The sequence below is a fragment of the Benincasa hispida genome, unplaced genomic scaffold (genome assembly GCF_027475165.1).
Source record: "Benincasa hispida cultivar pf3 unplaced genomic scaffold, pf3_genome.v1.1 HicScf1015, whole genome shotgun sequence".
In the NCBI taxonomy this organism is placed as follows: Eukaryota; Viridiplantae; Streptophyta; class Magnoliopsida; order Cucurbitales; family Cucurbitaceae; genus Benincasa; species Benincasa hispida.
The window spans coordinates 3,057-18,471 of NW_028325318.1; the positions used below are offsets into that span (position 1 = coordinate 3,057).

The 15,415-nt window shown below is 30.6% G+C and overlaps 2 protein-coding genes across 3 annotated transcripts; one reads left to right on the forward strand and one right to left on the reverse strand.

Annotated features, from left to right (window-relative positions):
• The first annotated feature begins 7,440 nt into the window (after positions 1–7,440).
• Positions 7,441–13,653, forward strand: LOC120081490 (inactive leucine-rich repeat receptor-like serine/threonine-protein kinase At1g60630). 2 transcript variants are annotated; one of them, XM_090308806.1, is made up of 4 exons: positions 7,441–7,754; positions 7,870–8,096; positions 8,184–9,608; positions 12,730–13,653. In XM_090308806.1, exons 3-4 carry the CDS (start codon positions 8,291–8,293, stop codon positions 13,386–13,388), a joined length of 1,977 nt encoding a protein of 658 aa, XP_090164932.1. In that variant the 5' UTR covers positions 7,441–7,754; positions 7,870–8,096; positions 8,184–8,290; the 3' UTR covers positions 13,389–13,653. The 2 variants fall into 2 exon arrangements, with proteins under 2 accessions (XP_090164932.1, XP_038892353.2); XM_039036425.2 differs by having other exon boundaries at positions 7,441–8,096.
• An 884-nt stretch (positions 13,654–14,537) lies between these two features.
• Positions 14,538–15,405, reverse strand: LOC150031658 (secreted RxLR effector protein 161-like). Its single transcript, XM_090308807.1, has 2 exons — positions 14,825–15,405; positions 14,538–14,562 (listed from the first exon to the last, which is right to left on the reverse strand). The coding sequence occupies exons 1-2, from the start codon at positions 15,403–15,405 to the stop codon at positions 14,538–14,540; spliced, it is 606 nt and encodes a 201-aa protein (XP_090164933.1).
• Between the last annotated feature and the right edge of the window lie 10 nt (positions 15,406–15,415).

Consider the following 15,415-nt stretch of genomic DNA (forward strand, 5'->3'; position numbering starts at 1 on the left):
AAAAAATTAAGGAACACATTTGACAAACTCTCTAAAAGATGGATTTACAAATTTTTCACAACAAATCAATCCTCACAATACAATATATATATATCTTAAGAATAAGGTGAAAAGAAGAAAAAATGATGGAGATTTTTCTTTTGTAAATCAACTAGCCGTTAGACACAAAGATAAAATAAAATAAAATTCATTTTCTTTTTAAAATCAATCCAAAATTCAAAAGTTCACCATGTGTCATTCCTCCTATGCTCTAAGTGGCACCTTTCAATTAGTTCACTTTGATGAAAAAAATCAGTCAAGTTATCAACTCGGGATCTTTCCATTATGTTTGTTTCGGCTATATCTTCTTCATTTGAAATCTGATTTGAGTAATTCAAATTGTGTTGGAATCGTTGTTCCAAAATCTACGCAAATGGAAACTTCAAAAACACTAAAACTATTAGGGAATAAAAGCATATTGTTTATCATGAAACCAACACTTTGATTACTACAAGGACCTCCATATTTTTAACAGCCCAATCCCATCGATACCTTCTCACAACCCAGCACAAACAAAAGACTCGACAAAAGCACAGATCCAGCTTATCCTTTTTGTGCTCTACTGATCGCCCTAAAATGCATTGGCATTTAATTTTCACCTCTCGCGGTCGAAGTTCAAGACACCTGACTCAGCTGGTTCTCAAGCTTTTGAGCGAGAATAGACCTACAAGCTACCACCCTGAATTCCTCAGCATGCAACCGGATTTTGTGTATTTTGTGTATAAGAGATCCACCATCAGGAATGGAGCTGCAATATTTAACGATGTTCCAAAAATTCCATACATCCCATTGAAGGATGGTCGTGACCTCCCTATCCAATCTAAGGAGGATATCCATTAACTCATCCCAATAGTTAGCAGGACTCTAGCTATCCTTGAAAGAATCCAAGAAATCTTGTAAGTCTAGGAAGAATGATAGCCAAATATCTTTACGGGTCGTTTGGTTTAAAGTTTTATAAATGCTTGGAAATAAAGGATGCTTGGTAATAAGATGTCTGCGAATATGATGTTTGGGAATCAAAGATGACTATGTTTTGGGAATCAAAGATGACTATGTTTGGTTGTGCATGGAAATGATATCATAATTTTATGAATAAAAATGTGTTTGCATTTAATTATGTAATTAAACATGAAAATCTTATTATAATTATAATAGATTAATAATTTAAATAATAAACAATATTCAATATATCAATAAAAAGTTAATTACGAATCAATAATAATTTTAGTTATAAATATTTGAAGTCTAAGTAATTTATAATTAAAATTAACCAATTAATACATTTAATGAATGTCATACTAATTATAATCTAATACTTAATTATTTTTATTATTAATTAAATTCAACATTAGTAATTTTTAATTTAATTAAATAATATAAGAAAATATATTTTAATGGACAATATATCATATAAAAAGGGAAGAAAATGAGATAAAAATATGATATATTAATATAGAATACTAAAAAGTATTTTGTAAATATGATATGTTAATAATGAATGGAGTAATAAAAGTTAATCACAATAAATATATTAATTTCTTATAAATAATCACTTATGATTATAGTTTATAATGAATGATTAAATTAAAATTAAATCTCACAAATAATTACTTGATTATTAAAAAAACAATAAAGTAATACATTATTATTATTAAAAAATTGAAGTTTAATACTAACTAAATTTAACTAATCCTAGTTTACTAATTGAATATATTTAACATAGTGTTGGTTAATAAATTAATGATTTATGTAAAAAAATCTATTCATTTAATAAATTTCTATTATAAAAATAAGTTAAGTAAATATTTTAATAGATCATTATTGATTTATTAAAATAAATATTTATATTATTTCTATTAAATTAATATTAATTAATTAATTAATTAACTATATTCAAAGTGAAATTATATGTAAAATGAAAAACAGATAGAGATGGGAAAGGAGAAAGGAGAAAGTCCACAGCTTATTCCTAAGCAAAGAGTTGAAAACTATGAAACAAACATGAGAATTGGATACCTATGTCAATTCTCATGCAAAAAACCCTCCAACCAAACAACCCAATTTTTTTTTTTTTTTGCTATTTTTGTAATTTCCCCTTTAATCTAGGGCTATTTTTAAATATAGAAAAATAAAACAAAATATTTACAAGATATAACAAAATTTTATAAGTATCAATGATAGACACTGATAGACTTCTAAAATTTTGATAGTTCTAAAATTTTGCTATATTTTATAAATATTTTCAACAGTTTTACTATTTGAAATAATTTTTCTTTAATCTATTTCTTTTTATAAAGTGTTTCATTTATGATAAATTACAAGTTCAATCTCTTGATTTTTATGTTTAACTATAATATGTACTGGTGGGTCATTAAACTTTAAAAATGTTAAATAAATCCTTAAAAAAATTTGACAAATTTAATATTAACTAAAAGTTCATAATAACTTTTGAAAGTTCAAAACCTATCCACTAAAAGTTTAGAGATTAAGCTTATAATTTAAATTTTTATCTTTGATGTATTTATATTAAGAAACATTCTTTTAGTTAAAAAAAAATATATATTCGATTTTCTTAAATCACTCAAGTAGGAAACACACCTTAAATGATTATTTTTTCAAATGTGTATATGGAAAATCTAATTTTGTTTTAAAACATTGTTTTTTCAAGGTTCGAAATATTGATCTCGATGAAAATATCGAGATCCTAATTTTATGAAAATATCGATATTGATGAAAATTTTGGAAAAATTTATGGAAATTGATTGAAATAGTTATAATTAGATAATGAAACATTAATTGTGACTTAAGTAGACTATATTTAACCATTTTTAATCACAATTTCTATAAAGTAAGACAATATTTAGATGTCAATTGTAATTATATGTATAAATGTTGTTGCAAGAGTAGAAATTTAAAAAAGAAATGGAAAATAATTACAAAATAATATAAAGTTTAAGAATATTTTGAGGTGAAATGATGAGAAAATTATAAATCGATAGTTATAGAAAAATACTCACATCAATTCAATTTTGAAATGAAATTATGTGAAAATTTAATGAAAAAAATTAGAATAAGGTTAAAAATAAATATATGTTATTTTTTGTGGTTTTTTTAAATTCAATTTATCTAGAAATGAAAGTGTTGTTTGGTTGAAAATAAAGCTAAAAATTAAGAAAAGATAGAAATTCGAAAAAGTAACTCATAAAAAAAGTTTAATCCTTTGTCAAACATGACGTTGGAGTATAAAACTATAGAATTGTATGTAATTAAAACCATAAAATTGAAAAACTTAAACTCAGCTAACATAGTTAATTAAAAAAAAAAATCAAATTTTTCTTAAAATGTCAAAATTTCTCGCAATCTCGAAATTTTATCAAAATGAGAGGAATCAAAATATTCTCGAAATAATCTTGAAATTTCAAAATTTCTCGAAATTTTCTTGAAATTTGGTCTTCGGAGAAAAATGAAATTTCATCAAAATGATGGGAATCAAAATATTCTCGAAATAATCTTGAAATCTCAAAATTTCTCGAAATTTTCTTGAAATTTGGTCTTCGGAGAAAAACAAAATTTCCCCGGATCAAAATTCCAAAGACATCGAAATCTCATTTCAAGATTTTCATGGAAAATTTAAACTACGCTTCAAACACATTATCCCTCTCTCTCAAACTAAAATTTCAAGTTTCAACCTACAACATTTAAACAACTAAAATACTATATATATATATATATATAAAGAATATCTTGTCACATCTTTATTCTATATATGTTTAACTAACACACAAATTAACATAAGCATCCTTAGCCATATCAAAGTACATCAATCAACAAGATGACCAACCCTATATTTTTAGGTGTGCATCTACTTCCATATGAGACACTATTGTACAATCCCATTAGACCTAGCCCTATAAATACAATTTCAACTCCTAACTTCAAGTACACTCATCATTATCACTAGATTTTTGGCATTTTAAGTACTACTACACTCATATTTTATTAAATTACACCATTAACTTGATCATTTCAAGTCTTTTTGGTCAACCCCACATTGATATCATCTAAGATTTTCCCCTTTAAAAGAATCTAATCATCAATAATCATAGATTAGCAAAATAAGACCATGATTGCATTCTTAAAAGATATTTAAGTAAACTAATATTGAAACCCAGGAGGTCGAATTAATGGAAAAATTTTTAAAAAAAGAAAAAAGAAAAAAAAATGGAGGTCAAATCTTCAAAATTCGACTTAGGTTGCTCGAATTTTGAAGACTTGACAACTTAAAAAAAAAAAAACTTCAATATTTTTATAGATAGTTTCAAACAACAATATTTTCTATAAATACTTTTAAAAACAACAATATTAGTCTAATTTTTCCGTCATTTGATAACCATTTGACTTTTCATTTTTTATTTTTAAAAACTAACCTTATAAACTAACTTCTAGTAATTACGCATTTCTTTGTTTTGTTATCTTTACCCATTCTTACCAAATTTTCAAAATTCAAGCCATATTTTAAAAAATAAAAATATATCTTTGGAAACAACTTATTTTTGTTATTGGAATTTGATTATGAATTCGAATATTTCCATCGAAAGAATGAAAATCATTAAAAAGAAATTATGAGAAAACAAGCATAAACTCAGGAAAAAAAACAATGGTTATGAAATAGGAGATATACATGACCTAGATTAATTTTTTAGAGGAAATTGTGAAACGACCCTTGGCCATAAGTTATACGATTGGTCGCACTCATATTCTCAAACTTTTAATTTGATCAATCACTTTCCAATGGTTACGATAAAACCATCAAATGTATAAAGTATCCTAAATTATATGGATTATTATTACATTTATATCTTCGTAGTATTTTCGACCATTTAACCCAACTTTCATTTTATTTTGTTTTATTTTTTTGAGATATGTGTAGGATGAGAGATTTAAATTCTAATTTATTGGTCGAGTTTACATGTTTGATATCAATTCAACTATATTCATATCGGTAATTCAATATTTATTAACTTATAAAATTTGAAAGTATAATATTAAAAGATAAAAAGATAAATGGTTTCCAAATTCTTGTTCCACTCATATCTTCATTGTGTGATTATTATTAACAATCTTATAATTGAAAGATTTTGGTTGAAATAGTATTTGTAGATAAAGAAGAGTAGTTTTCGCAATTTTAATAAGAGTTTTATTAAACAATTTATAAGTTTAAAAGGTTAATTAATCAAAATGAGTTTTTGTATAGATAATTTTAATTACATGGTCGTAATGGCATTCGGAAAAGTCTCTTGTGATTTTAATAAGTGTGAAATTGAGGTTATTTTTTAAATGATTTAATTATTTCAGTTTATTTGATTTAATTGTGCGAGCAAATCGTAAAAGCAAGATATGAAATTGTTATAGAAGGCACGAAAAAAAATAAGAACATAAATTAACACTCGACATTTTTAATATGGTCCAGTTCACAATGCCACCACCCACAGATTAAATTATTAATAGATTAGTACACGATACACATATTGTCTTATGCAAAAATTAAAAGAACTCCCTTCTTGAATTTTACACCGCAATACCTATCACCCTTTGACGATCCACATTTACAAGCTCTATAAGATGTAATGCACTCAACAATCGTTCAAGTAGCTCACGATCTCAAATTAAAAATTATACTCAATGACTTGAAAAAAAAATCCAATAAATAGGTGATTCATTAAGAGCCGACCGAATTGAATAAAGTTGTATTTTATGTATGTCATTTCACCTTCAACAATATTAAAAATTTATAACAAAGAATCACTCACCCAATAATGGAAAAATATCTCATTGAATCAATCAATTAGCAAGTGGCATGGAAATATATACATAATTACATTATGAATTTTACCAATAACTAAAATAGTGCAAATCTATCTTAATATAGAAACAATTTGACATTAAGGAGAAGATATTAAAAAAGAAATAATAACAATTATTTTGATGAATTACTTTTGAAAGAGAGAATAAAGGATATTAGGATAATCTAAAAAAGGAAATAAAAATAATGCTAAATGAATTAATCTTTTCAATTTTTACAATAATGGTTTAAGTTGTTCCTCCTTCCCTCACATTCCTCACCCTTCTCTTGCACTCGCATTTAACTAATATAATCCAATAATATAGATAGTTAATAAGGTTTTTTTTTTAGTATAATAAATTAACAAGCTCTTAAATGTCCTCTAACAATGGAGAGTTTTTATCTTAAGAGATGTGGAAAAAAGCATTAACTAAATTTAGAGTATCCATAAAAAGAATAAAAAAAATAGATTCTATGGGATAATAATTTGATTTTTTTTTTGGGTTTTACAAAATTAAGTTCATTTTTTCTAGTTTTCAAAATTTGACTTGACTTTTTAAAACATAGATAAAATGTTAGATAACAAAACAATAAATTTAGAGGTAGAATAAGTGTTTATAAACTTAATTTTTCAAAAAAAAAATAAAAAATTAAAGTCCGATTGAATAATCATTTCATTTTTTGTCGTCGATTTTTTAAAATTCACTTTATTTCCCCTTCCTTTTTTATAGTGATTTGCATGTCTTTTAAATACAATAGTTGAATTCTTAGACAACTTCCACAAACAAAACAAGTTTTTAAAAGCTATTATTGGTAAAAAGTATATATAAAGAAATAAATTTGGAGGTGGAAGTATTATCTATAGACTTAATTTTCAAAAATAAAAAATAAAAAACCAAATGGTCGTCAAACGAAACCTAAATAGTTAGCAAACTGAGTCTAAAGAATCACCAAATGGGACCTTCGTAATTTTCTCTTCAGAATTTCTCTCCAATCTTCACAAATCTAATGAGGTTTTCCCTTTTTCCATAGAATGAAGATAGGAACATGAAACCCGCTTCTCATAACTCTACATTCGTCTTACATGTTTAAAATGTTGATATCGATGGAAATATCAAAGTCTTAATTTTATGAAAATTTCATAAAATATCGATGGATATTTTTGAAAATATTATAAAAAAAATTCAAAAAATAAATTAAAATTAGTAAATAAACCGTGTTAATATATTTAATATTTATATTAGTGGCATTTTGATAATTACTTTTTGTACATAAATTTTTCTACGATATAATGAAAATATCGATTCATCCTTTATATTAATGTTGAACTCATGGAAACATAGAAATATTGATAAAAATATTGATAATTTTGACGAAAATTTAATAGTATGGTACTAGGGTGTGAACCATTTCTTTTTCTTTTATGTAAAAAAAGAAAAAAAAAAAGAAATTATTAGTTGAAAAAATTAATAAATGAAAACACGTGTCAGGTTGTTGAGCGCCCCCTTTCCCTCTCCACTCCATCGTGTATATAATTAATATTTTATTTTTTACCAATCGGAGCTTTATTTTTTTCCTTTCCCATTCAATTCCTTCACCAATTTCTTGAGTCTCTCTCTCTCTCTAATTCTCTTTCTTGAATTATTACTACTGTCACGCAGCCCGTACAGAGAGAGATCCATGGCAATGCCCCCATTTCTTCAATCTCTCCAATTATAACTTCTCTAATTCCTCTTCATTTCCTTCCCCCAATCCTATTCCTCAACCAACTCACCACTTTTTGATCCATCTTCAACCTTCAATCGCCGGAAATGGCAATGCAAGCTTCTTAATTGATGGAACTGAAAGGAGTTCGTCGTTATTGCAGTTCGAGGTGAGTGTCACAGAATTAAGTGGTGGATTTGTTGTTGAAGTAGTGGAAATCGAAGTGGGTTCTTCTTTATTTAGTGGTTCGAGGAAATTTTTTTGACTCGGTTTGGTTTTGGAAGATTTAATAATGCCTGCAGGTTTTTTTAATAAAGAAATTGGAAGTGAATCATGGGGAGGAGAGAAGAATCGCTTAATTTTTCGTCTGAGAGTTCACGTGAAGGTTTTGTCACGATGTCCGTGAGTTTTTACAACTGATTTTGGTGTTTTCCCGAGGGCGTCGCCATTGGAGAGCATCTTGTTCTTAACTTCATGTTTACAGAAGATGAGACTGAGCTCCCTCCAAGAGGTAGATGATTGTGTTCTTTTCTTTGTTTTGGTCAAAGATATTTAAGACTCTGAAAAATGACTCCAACTGGGGCCATTTTGATTGAAGGCACAGTGTTGAAAAACAAGGATTCAACAGTGAGGAGTAGATGAATGAAAGGGGAATATTGATTGCTTTTGAACAGTTCTAGATCGTGATTTCAAGGTGTTTCTGCGATGAAACTTGTGGTTTTGAGGTATTCTCCATTTTTATTCGTTTTGTTGGTTTGTGTACTGCCTTTGGTTCGAGCTGGGGATGCCGAAGCTCTGTTAGCATTGAAAGAATCTCTTGACCCTGGGAACTCGCTCCCATGGCCGGGAAGATCTGTCTGCCATTGGCAAGGGGTTAAAGAATGCGCGAATGGGCGGGTAACTAAGCTTGTTTTGGAGCATCTAAATCTCTCTGGTGTTCTTAACCACAAGATTTTGAATCGTTTAGATCAGCTTCGTGTTCTCAGTTTCAAAGGAAATTCACTTTCCGGTCAAATCCCTGACCTCTCGGGTCTCGTTAATCTCAAATCCCTCTATCTAAGTGACAACAACTTCTCCGGTGAGTTTCCAAACTCCATCTCCGATCTCCACCGCTTAAAGGTCGTCGTTCTTTCCGGTAACCAAATATCTGGCCCCATTCCAGAGTCATTGCTCAAACTCCGGCGTCTCTATGTTCTACACTTGCAAGACAACCAACTCACCGGCTCCATTCCTCCTTTCAATCAAACCAGTCTCCGATTCTTCAATGTGTCTAACAACCACCTCTCCGGCGACATTCCAGTAACCCCCACCTTAGCCCGATTCAATGTCTCGTCATTTTCCGGCAACCTGGAACTTTGTGGAGAACAAGTTCAAAACCCTTGTGGGAATATTTCCATTGCGCCATCATTAAGTCCCTCTTATCCACAAATCCCAAACTCAAGCTCGTCTTCAAGACGCAAGAAATTGGTTAAGATAATAGCGGGAAGCGTTGGTGGGTTTGTTGGGCTGCTATTAATAATTCTTTTACTGTGTATGATTTGCAAATGTAGGGAAAGAAAAAGCCTAGCAGAGGTTAGAAACAAAGGAATTGGGGACGAGGGGACGGCAATGGAGGAAACATCTGGAACTCCTAACGGTGGTAGAGGAGGTAATAATGGTGGAAAACAAGGGGGGTTTTCATGGGAAAGTGAAGGACTAGGGAGTCTAGTGTTCTGTGGAGCAGGGGATCAGAAAATGACTTATAGCTTGGAAGATTTGTTGAAAGCTTCAGCTGAGACTTTGGGCAGAGGGACTATTGGAAGCACATACAAGGCAGTGATGGAATCTGGGTATATTGTGACAGTGAAGCGGCTGAAGGATTCAAGGTACCCACGAGCTGAAGAATTCGGACGGCAGATGGAGGTTCTTGGGCGGCTCAGACACCCTAATTTGGTCCCTCTAAGGGCATATTTCCAGGCTAAGGAGGAACGCTTGCTGGTATACGATTATTTCCCTAATGGCAGTCTCTTCTCTCTCATCCATGGTAAGTGTCGGTCACCCTTTACACTTTTTAATCATTTATTTGTTGAAATTTTGCTGAATATTTTCTGCCACACGAGTTGGTTGTTAATAATTAATATATATATATATTTTTTATATACGTGAGTGTCCGGATCAATTCATGTGCATCTTTATTAATTTTACGAGATAATCCACCTGACTCTATGAGTATCAAGAAAATTCATAGAAAAATAATTCTTAGATAGGTGGCTACCATAGATTGAATCTTAACCTTTTAGCCCTTTATTGAGACTGTATCTCTTTTTTACTATTAAATCAATCTATGATGGCTAATACTCTGTAACTGTTAATAAAGTGTAAAGTTAGCATTCAATGATGTCCTGTTGAGAAAACATGTATGCAAAGGGGACAAAAAGAAAATGGTCTTCCGTACCCAACTTGATTTGATATTGTTATAAAATTAGATTTAAACATTTAAGACAAAATTCAGTGAAAAGTATATAACTTTCCGTATTCATTAATTTTAATTTTAATTTGCGTAAAAGTAGGGAGAGTTAGGAGGTAGATAGATAGGCAGATACCCTGGGAATTCATAGAAAAGCGTGGGGGACACGCTCTGGTAAAGCTAACCTCGTGTCTTGTGGTAGACTTGGGCAAAAGTTTGAGCTTAGATACACATATCACGTGCCTTTCCCCATATTTCCCGTTGCTTTGCTGACCTCCTTTTGCAAGTTTTAATCCTTTTAATCTTATGGGGCCCCCTTTTTGTTGACATGCTTTGTTCTTCATCCACCCCTTTCATGTTCTTTTTCTAGGAACACATTTCTGGTTGGATTTTAAAGGATAATGGAAAAAAAAAGCTTAAATACGGGTGAAAGGTCTTAATCGTTGTGCTTTTGAGAATGATCGTGATGATGATTATCCATTCATTATATTGTATCATTGTCTTGTGATGGGCCCTTCTTGTGCATAATACCATAGTGTACTGTTCTGCACACCACACAATATGTTTTCCCATTACATAGATCTGTCATATTTTGGAAGGATTGCCATCCAGCTTAATAACGACAATGTTCGTAATTTTTCCTGTCCCCACTTTTCAAATTTATGAATAGGATTAAAATAGTTCTTGATTCATTTGGATTTTGGATATAAGGATACTCATTCACTTTCCTCTGGTTGACAACTCATCTTTCAAACCTCAGCTGCTTATGCTGGCGTTTTCTGTAACTGGGGCATTAACCTTTAGTTATTTTAGAGTTATGTGCTTAAAATATGCCATTGTTTTCATGCCAATACTACTTTTCTTGCTCTTATTTTATTCAATTGATTCTCTCTCTTGTCAACTTTCACATGGGATTTTCTTCATAACTCTGACATTGCCAATATTGCTGACCAATAGATTTGTTTGAATATTTAGGCTAGTTGACCTTATTTTCCATTTGATTTTATCATTATTTTACATTTTGCATCTTTTGCATCTTTTTTCTATGTATTAATGTAAAATGTAAACCATTAATATGTCCAAATATTTTTAGTCAAAATGGGGTCCTCTTGTTCTGGTTCCTTCATTCCTCTGGAAGGTCCAGAGGAGTGTGCTAGATTGGAGTTTATTAAAAATGACATGCTACAATCTGATAGTTTGAGCTGTCATTATTGACATAAAACATGAACTTTGTAGTCCAGTAACAGTACTATGTACATGCTCAACATTTTACCGGACAGCCGACACTTCAACCTATTAGAAACATGGATTTTGTTTTCGTGTTCTTTTTCTTATATGTGTTGAAAACTTAGTTGGTGAAAAGACGAAATATAAACGGAAACATCATACTTGTTCTAAACATGCAAGTATACGAGCATAATTGCTCTTTAAATCTCTCATCCAGATGATGTTGGGTCGTCTAGGAGAACATTTTCTGTTTGAAGGAACACTTGTTTGGTCATAAATCTTTTGCAAACTTTGTTATCAGGCATTGGATAAATATAGTTATGTCATGGTGTGATCTTTTCCAATATTTAGCATTTATACTTCTGTAGTATATGTTTGCTGGAGTTCCTTTCTTTGTGATCCAGTTTGAGGTTGGAAGTTTTTAGGTGGTTAAGGCTATTAGTTCTTTTGTACTAAGAATGATTAGAATACCATTGTGGTTCCTTTCATGCTTGTTTGTTTTAGTTCTTGTAATTTCAAATTTCAAATTTTTGTTTCCTTATTTTCAATAAATCTTAAAATTAATTCATAAAGTTAAATTTAATCTCTATTAGTATTGGCCTTTTCTCTATAAATTTTGGAAAGATATATGTATTGTGTTTTTTCTCGAATGAAAACAATAATAATAATAATTGTTATTCTTACCCACCTAATTATAATAATTGAAATAGAATGAGATCCAAAGCACTGTCAATGGTATTTTAACGTTTTATTAGGATTTATTGAAAATATAGATTTTAAATTTGAATATTTTAGAGGGCTGTTTTTAAATATAAAAAAATGAATAAAAATATTTACAAAATATAACAAAATTTTAGAATTATTAATGACACTTATAGAAGTCTATTAGTGTTTATCAACATCTATTATTGATAGTTCTAAAATTTTATCATATCTTATAAATATTTTTAACAGTTTTACCATTTGAAATAATTTTCTTATTTTTAAAGTATAATAACTAAAATGGAATGATTACAAAAAATAGTAATTTAATCAATGATTTATTTTAGGTTTCACTATTGTAATTTTTCACAAAAGAGTTTTTTTTCATCTAAAATAAATATTTCATCTGCATCTGCACCATTGTGCTTTTATGAATATATATTTTCTGGAAAAAAGAAATATTCAGATGCATCTCAAGTTAGATTCATCTTTGTGCTACCTACTCAATTATCCACTTGGGTAGGATTCATCTTTGTGTCGCCTACTCAATTATCCAATCAATGTTTGCCATGTGGCAAGTTCTTGTTTTTTATAAAATAAAATAATATTTTTCAACTTTTTTTACTATGTAATTTAAGAGGATGCATGAAGATGGATGCATCTCAAGATGCATCTAAGTATTATTCTTTTTAAATTTATAGATTGAATTCTTAGTTTTTTTAAATTCCTCTTGGTTTGGTTAATAGTTCCTTTTAAACTTCCAATTCAGGATCAAGAACATCAGGCGGAGGAAAGCCTCTTCATTGGACATCTTGCCTAAAAATAGCTGAAGACTTGGCCAATGGTCTGCTCTACATCCACCAAAACCCAGGCTCAACACATGGAAACCTCAAATCCTCAAACGTACTATTAGGATCCGATTTCGAGTCATGTCTTACTGATTACGGTCTTAACTTATTCCGAGATCCCGACTCGCTCGAAGAACCTAGTGCAACCTCACTCTTTTACCGAGCTCCTGAATGCCGCGACATCCGTAAGCCAACCACCCAACAAGCAGATGTCTATAGTTTTGGTGTTCTTTTATTGGAACTTCTTACAGGGAAAACACCATTCCAAGATCTTGTTCAAGAACATGGTTCCGACATTCCCAAGTGGGTTAATTCAGTTAGAGAAGAGGAGACAGAGTCCGGGGATGAACCCGTGTCCGGGAACGAGGCATCCGAAGAGAAACTTCAAGCTCTTTTGAACATAGCAATGGCTTGTGTTTCGCTTATGCCACAAAACCGACCGACAATGAGAGAAGTTTTAAAGATGATAAGAGATACAAGAGCTGAGGCTCAAATCTCATCCAATAGTAGTGATCATTCACCAGGGAGATGGTCTGATATTGTGCAGAGTTTGCCAAGGGAAGAACATTTAAGCATTTGATTGGCTTTCAAAATTTCTTAGAAGTTTGCATTTTGATTGGCATTGTTGTTGTTGCTGTGTTATTGGTTTTGCATTTATAAGGTATTTTTCATTATTCTTCAACTAGGGGATGGTAGAGAGTGTAAAGTTGTTATATTTTTATTGGTAGAGGTTTCTTTTCTTTCGGCTAGTTTCAAGTAATTTATCATTAGAACTGAAAGTTTAGTGCTTTTAGGTGATTCGATGTCATTAATTCAATCCCAATTATGTGCTTTATATTGTTCAATTGTTTGTACATTTCACACATAAAATCTGTCTTCTATCAATAATTGTGTTATTTTTTAGGGGAGAATGTTTTTCTTGTTCAAGAAATGACCCAATAATGAAGAAATTTAATATGAGAAGGAAGGTTAAATTATAAGAAATATCCTTGATCTTTGTTATTTATTTCAAAAATAACTTATACTTTTTAAAAGTTGCAATATTACCCACTTTTATAACATATCAAAAGTATCCTTAGAGTAGAAATTCTTTAGAATTATGAACAGAAATTGATATATGAAATAGTTTAACAATAATCTAGAACGAAAATTTGAATCACCATATCGTTTTAGGTTAACACCACAATTTTAAGTTTGATTTATATTTGAAATCCTAAGAGATCTCTACTTCAAATGTAGTTTTGAAATGTTTGAGAGTTAAAGAAGTAATAATGTAACTTTTGCTAGTATAAGGGTGTTTTTTAAACAAAGAATAAAGTTCATGTTGCGAAATCGACAATTAAAGAACACAAAAAAGAACGTAGAGTAGGGAAAATTGACACACAAATATACATGGTTCACTAACAGTGTGTTAGCTACGTCCACAGGTAGAGGGAGAACAATATTATTTCGAGAGAATGTTTTCAGAATTACATTAAGAACGGTGCCTCTAGGTTAGAGAGTTTATATATCGCACTGCTCTAAACCCTAGGATCAAAATAGTAAATAACTGCAAATAAATAAATATGCTGAATATAAAATATGAATAGGTTGTTCGAAGCACCAACAAACAGATTCAAGGCATTTCAACAAATCTCCACCTTGACTTGAATTCTCTCCCAGATAACAGATGTACCAAATGCAACATAAATCAATATCGCCAGACATATCCAGATTTCTCCCTCATGCCTCAAAGTGTCCCACAAAGGGGACCACTAATAATTCAAAACATTCAGCAAGTCCAAACAATGTTAGAACTTGCCTTATGGAACCGGTTTGGTGAACATATCAGCAGGGTTATCAACAGTACCAATTTTCATCACTTTAACTCTCTGCTCACCTCTTAAGAAGTGATATCTTACATCTATGTGCTTAGTTCTCTCATGATGAACTTGATCTTTGGCTAGACATATTGCACTCAAACTATCACAATATACAATAGCTTGGTCATGATGCAAACCAAGATCACCAACTAACCTCCTCAGCCATATTCCCTCTTTTGTAGCTTCTGTCAAGGCCATGTACTCTGCTTCAATAGTAGACAAAGTAACTATAGGCTGTAAGGTTGCCTTCCAACTAACAACAGAACCACCCAGAGTGAACACATAACCAGTCATAGACCTCCTACTGTCAACATCTCCAGCATAGTTAGAATCAGAATAACCAGTCACCAAATACTCTGTGCAATTCCCATAAACAAGACCAACATCAGATGTACCTCTAAGGTAACGAAAAATCCTCTTAATGGCTTGCCAATGCTCCTTCCCAGGTTGACCCATGAACCTGCTGACAACACTAACAGCATGGGCAAGATTAGGCCTAGTACAGACCATAGCATACATCAAACTTCCCACTGCACTAGCATAAGGAACTCGAGACATGTACTCCTTCTCAGCTTTAGACTGTGGTGAAAACTCAGATGACAAACGAGCATTTACAACATTAGGAGTATCTATAGGCTTAGCTGATGACATACCAAACCTGGACAATATTTTCTGAATATATCTTTTTTGTGACAAGAAGAGCTTATTCTTTCCTCTGTCCCTATAAATCTCCATACCCATAATT